At 34.0% G+C, this 6000-nt stretch overlaps 1 protein-coding gene across 3 annotated transcripts in view; it reads left to right on the top strand.

Annotated features, from left to right (window-relative positions):
- The window catches only part of PIK3C2G (phosphatidylinositol-4-phosphate 3-kinase catalytic subunit type 2 gamma), a 274730-nt gene that overhangs the window by 234483 nt on the left and 34247 nt on the right, over window positions 1-6000 (top strand). For all 3 annotated transcript variants that reach the window (XM_023538251.1, XM_011372935.1, XM_011372934.1), the window contains one exon: window positions 2994-3069. In XM_023538251.1, the coding sequence (XP_023394019.1) occupies window positions 2994-3069 (76 nt within the window). The remainder of the gene's footprint in view (window positions 1-2993; window positions 3070-6000) is intronic.

Here is a 6000-nt window from a genome sequence, read left to right as displayed (position 1 = left end):
AAAAAAAATATATTCTATATCTGACAACAGATCTGTTTATTTCTGTTAACAAGTATTTATTGAGCAGAGTGAATAAATGATAATCTCTGCTCTTGATATCTCGAAGACTGGGCTAACAAGAGTAGAAAAGGGAGCATGTGATAAACCTTAGGCAAATGGGTGAATAGGGGTGGAAACGATGGAGAAAAGAGTATGTAGGAAGATGAGAAAGTAGCATGACACACTTGAGGAAATAAATATAATTCAGCATAATTCAGCATAAAGTACTAGAAGAGAAATAGTGATAAGTGAAGATTGGGGAATGAGCAAGATCCCAATTACAAGAGGTCTTACAAGCTTTGTTAAGCAGTTGACCAACTGCTTTTTTCTTAAAAGCAATGAGGAGCTGCTGCCAAGTTTTAAGTAGTTAATAAATTTTTATTCTGAAAGATTAGTTTGACAGTGTGTAGAGAACAAATTAGAGTAAAGGGTAGCAGGATAAGGGTTGAGAACTCCTGCTATAACTTAGATGAGACTTGATAATGCTAGAACTAGGAAGATGGCAGTATACCTGGAAGGAAGAAATGGATAGGTGACATATTTATGAGGTGAAATCCATAGGACTTAACAATTAATTTGATGTGTGAGATGAGGCAGAATGGAGAGTCCAAAACGATACACATTATTTTGAGCCTGGACACAGGAGAAGTAGCAATTTGAGGGAAAAGAAAATGCATTTAGTGGTGCACTTTTTGGTTTTAATTGTCTTTAGAACAGTCAAGGGAGCCAAATGGTTACTGAACTTCAATAGTTTATTGCATTTTGATACAGAAGGCTGAAGCTCAGGAGACGTATCTAGGATAAAGCTTTAAATTTGTGCGTCATTACAGAAGCCACCAAAAGACAACATCACCTTGAAAGAATGTGCTAGAGTAATAAGAGTGATGGGCCTAGAAGTGAAGGTCACTAGAACTTAAATCATAAGCAAAAAGAAAGGATCATTAAAAGAAGTCTAAGAGATGGCAAAATAAATGGGAGAAAAACTGGGAGAATGTAATATCATAAGCAGATGAGAGTATTTCACTAAAAATGGAGTATTTATATAAGCCAAGAAAATCTCCATCAGATTTGGAAAAAAAGAGAAAGTTTGTTAGAAATGATGGTAAAGCATTTTCAGAGGACAATCAGTGGCAAAACCTGAGTGTGACAGATCATAAAGCGTGTAATAGTTGAAGAAATGGAACCAATATGAGTGCTGACAACTCTACTCATAAATTCATTTGCTGAGGAGAAAAGTAACACAGGATTCAAAAGCAGCATTATTGTCGATATTATTTATGTGTTAGTATATTTTATTTGGTTTGATTCATCTGTTTGTTAGTTGCTAGAGTGGAGTTGACCATACTTTATACTGATGAGGAAGAAAGGAAGAAGGTGAACATTAACTAAAGTATGGTTGAGTTATTCTACAGGGTTCTTGAGAAGGAATTGAATCCAGGTCATAGATGAAAGGATCAGGATTGGATAGTATCTTAATTTGCTAAGGCTGCCACAACAAAATACCAGAAACTGGGTGCCTTAAACAATGGAAATATATTGTCTCACAGTTCTGGAAACTGGAAGTTTAAAATCAAAGTGTCTCCAATGTTGGTTCCTTCTGATGGCTGTGAGGAAGAATCTGTCCCAGGCCTCTCTCCTGGGCTTATAGATGGCTGTCTTCTCCCTAGATCTCTTCATATCATCTTCCCTCTATGAGTAGCTGTGTTCAAATTTCCCCTTGTTAGAGGGACATTGGTCATATTGGATTAGGAGCATACCCTCCATCAATATGACCTCATCCTAACAGCTAATTGTATCTGCAATTATTCTACTTCCAAATAAGATCGTATTGAGGTACTGTGGGTTGGGACTCGACGTATGAATTTGGGGTGAATACAATCTTATAACACATGGGAAGAGAAACACTTCTTTCATTATACTAGAAGGAAAAAGAAAAGATGGCTTTGTGAGTCTTTAGAGTTTGTGGCAGGACACACAGGAGTTTCCATCAGCCTTTTGTTTTCTCTAAAGTGGCAACAAAATCATCAGCAGAAAAGGAGTCAGATTTGGAAATCTGTATGTTTCCTGGGGGAGGTTTGAAAGAGCCTTTGCACAGAATGAGAGAAAGGTGGCCAGGGAGAAATGCCAGGCAGCTTTGACATAAGTCTATGGTAGCCAGTAGAAATAATCATTTAGTGATGTCCTTTAGATACTAATGTAGGACCTCATGGAGAGGACTGCTTTGGTTATATAATGGCTTAAAACAAAATATGTGCTAGTGTCACTAAGGAAAAGCTATTCTCAGGTTCACCAGTTAGCCCATTCATTTGGAACCCCGATTAAATGTCAATTTGTGATCATTCCAATTTAATAGAGAAGCACACTCACTTCTCTGTACTAAAAATATATAACTAAAACTTCTATTATCAACATTTTATATAATCTATTTCCTCCATTAGATTATGTTCTGAAGAGGGAAATCATCTTACGAATCTTTCTATTTTTTATATCCCCTAACATTGGTGTGGTCAGTACTCAGTGAGCATTCCTAGAATTGAACCTGGAAGAGTAATAGTTACTCACTAAGTAAACATCTATGTCCTACTGAGATTAATTTTTCTCCAAAAGCCCTGTCCAAGGGTACACATTATCTAGAAAAGTAAAGTGTGAGATTCATGCATAATTGTAAAATCCAAGAATGTAAACATTATGGTAATCTTCAAGAGCAGAGCACACATGAGCTCCTTGAAGAAATGTAATCAGACATCCCAACTCATAAAAGATTGGTTTAACTTAGGGTAAAATTATAACATTCACTAAATAAACTTACTGATATGTTTTTCTCTCTATGGAATCTATAATAGGTATATATATAACAAATAATTGTATATTTTGGGTCAATGTTTTCATATACCAGCGTAGAGGAGCAATAAATAAATATAAGATGTTAAGAAATATTTTGTCTTGTTTTTCAGAGTGATTGTATACTTAGTTTTTTCCTCTCTGAGCCTGTGCAACAAACAGCTGAAGAGTCATCACCTTTCGACCTAGGCAAGTAATTGCATCATTATTACTATAAACAAATATTGAGTTTCAATATAATTGTGCAAAAATTATCACAACTATTTTTTTTCAATTTTCAAATTAAAATCACTTTTTAAGAGTGGGGCTTTAACGGTCTTTTCTAACCATTTCCAAAGCTTTTTAACCTCTTAGAATATGTTCTTCAAGTTAAATTAAACTCAGATATGTTTGTCCGATTATAATAACTATGCGCTAATACACTATTAACTCATTTTAATTAATCGTATATTGAGATGGAGTTCCTGTTTTCTCATGTAGGTAAGTCCTGCAGCTTACTTGGCATCTTAGAAAGCAACAAAAAATATTAGGCAACAATAATGATCATGAATTATCTAGTGCTAATTACTCCACCTCTCTCATGAAGCCTTCTTTTATTAACAGGATCTCAAACTAACCCAGCACAATTATCCACCCTATTCTCTGACAAATGTGTGCAAATTCTAATTAACTTTTCTTGTTTATTTTATATTGTCAGAGACTCTTTTTGAATGTCCTATCAATTTTAAGTATTCGTAATATAATTCTATTGCTAGTGGCCATCCAATACTGATACTCATATAAGATTTGCAAACCTATATTTTGCTAGACCTCACCCCTCCTTCCTTAGCAACTCTCCATCTTCATTTTATACAATCCACCTTCTGGTTCTCTACCGTTAAGGTTAGGCCTGTGCTTATCGCCTCTTGCTTGTATCTGACATCCTAGTTACTCATCCCTGAGGTGTATAGTTCTATACAATCAGATCAGGTTGCATAATGTAATTTTGTATTAAATTGGATATTTATATTTGTGTCTGCCTTCCTTCTCTTAGACTGACAGTAACTTTAAATCAAGGTTCCCACTTCCTCACTATACATTGCTCTGCATTCACAAATCCTAAATTAATATAGGAGGATTGTACCTCTCATTCCTCCTACATTTTATCATTTAACATCACTAGGATACTTTGCTTATATAACCAAACCATGAACAATAGTTAGTAAATAAAGCAATTTCTTACATTTTATAGCACATATCTAGAAAAGAATGATGTCCATAATAAAAAATATATCTTGTTTTTATTATCATAATTCACAAATATCTAACAATTATCTTTTTAAAAATACTATTGCCTGGGGAGAATTTTTACAATTAATATTTATATATTTGAATTAACCAAATTAAAAAAATAAAACATAAAGGTGTAGATTTCTAAAGATGTAAGACTTAAGAAAAAGGTACTAGGCTGATCTCTATTCTATCATTAATGTACTTCAAAAAATTACTTCTCTGTGTTTCAAAAAAATAAACAGTGAATCATTATCAAATTTTCAATTTGCTTATAGTATTTCCCTGTAAGGTGTTTTAAAACATATATACACACAAAAAATTGGAATTATTATTGTAAAAACTAAAATAGTTGTTTGAGAATTCTTTATTTTCTAGTTTGATTTTTTTTCTTACTACATTATACAATACTCATAGTTTGCTTTGGCAATTATGACAGACGAAATATTTGATTCTCGATATTTTTAAATATAAGCTGTGTATGAAATACAGCCTATTATATTAAAACACATCTAATCAGAATATGCAAATCATCACAATGACAAAGATTAGCAGAAAGTTGTTTCTTCTTATATTTTTAAAATTATTTCCTTTCATATTTCTGAATTCTTAATACCTTTGTCATGGGATCAGTTGGTTCTAAACTGGAAGCACAGTATTTACTTTAAGCACTATTTTTGTCACTTAGTTGAAACTTTGCTCTTATGTTGTTACATCATTAGAGGATAAAATTATTCAAGTGTATTAAAATACTGGTTTACATAGGATGACCTTAAGCAAAAATCCCAGACTTCACCATTTTACTACCCTTACTAATACATTGAGAGAATGGACTCTGAAGACTTATGTCTAGGCACATGACTTATAAAGATCATATTGATAATAATTGGTAATCCTGGATCTGGGAGGTAGTAACATTCCTTTGCCTTTACACACTACATAATATGACTTGGTTGGACAATAAAAGAATTTATCTTTTTCAAATGCCCATTCCAATCATCTCTCTTCTCTCCTTAACACTTTTCTTGGCTTCCCATTGCCCTTAGGCAGAGCCAGTTACATGGGCCTGTGGCCTGTGCAGTCTCACAGGGCACGGTGCTTAGAATGGTCTTGCACTTGGTTTAATACTCTGCTGTCACTGTCTTGAAATTCTTAATAATTTTTTTTAAATGGACCCCGTTTTTATTTTGTATTTTTATTTCACTGAGCCTCACAAATTATGTAGCTGGTCCTGATCTTAGGATAAAGACTAAAATCTTCATGATGGCATCCCAGCAGAATCTGGCACCTACCAATTTCCGTTCTCAATCTAATATCAGGCCCTTCCCCAACTTGATTAATGTCCTTTTTCAATTCCTCAACTTTGACAAGTTCCCCAGTACCTCACAGATGCAATTTTCTCTGCCTGGACCATTTGACACCTATTCCACCTTCTTCATTCTTTTTTTTTTTTTGCATCTTTCAGATCTTACCTATTTGCTTTACACTCCTATAATGTTTTTCTTCAGAACGCTTATTGCAATGGTGATTATAGCTTGTGTGCTTCTTCACAGACTAGAAATCCATGAAGGCATAATCCAGTTTGTATTCTTTACCATTGTATCCCCAGGGCTTAGTACAGTGTCTGGCCTACTTTAGATGCTCCATAAATAATTACTAAATAAATGATTGATAGAAGGAACAACAGTGGAAGACACATGGATATTCTCTACCTAGATAACTTGTTTTTATAAAAAGGGCAAGAGAAAAGAAACCTAAATCCAAAATCATGTTACTCCTTCTACACTCACTATTTCATATGGAAACGTCCTGGTATGAGGAATTCAATGCCTCCCAACCACTAGAATTCTC

This window comes from Pteropus vampyrus, unplaced genomic scaffold, assembly GCF_000151845.1.
Source record: "Pteropus vampyrus isolate Shadow unplaced genomic scaffold, Pvam_2.0 Scaffold216, whole genome shotgun sequence".
NCBI classification, from domain to species: Eukaryota; Metazoa; Chordata; class Mammalia; order Chiroptera; family Pteropodidae; genus Pteropus; species Pteropus vampyrus.
The sequence above is the reverse complement of the archived record's forward strand: the minus strand, read 5'-3'. Positions and strand labels throughout refer to the sequence as shown.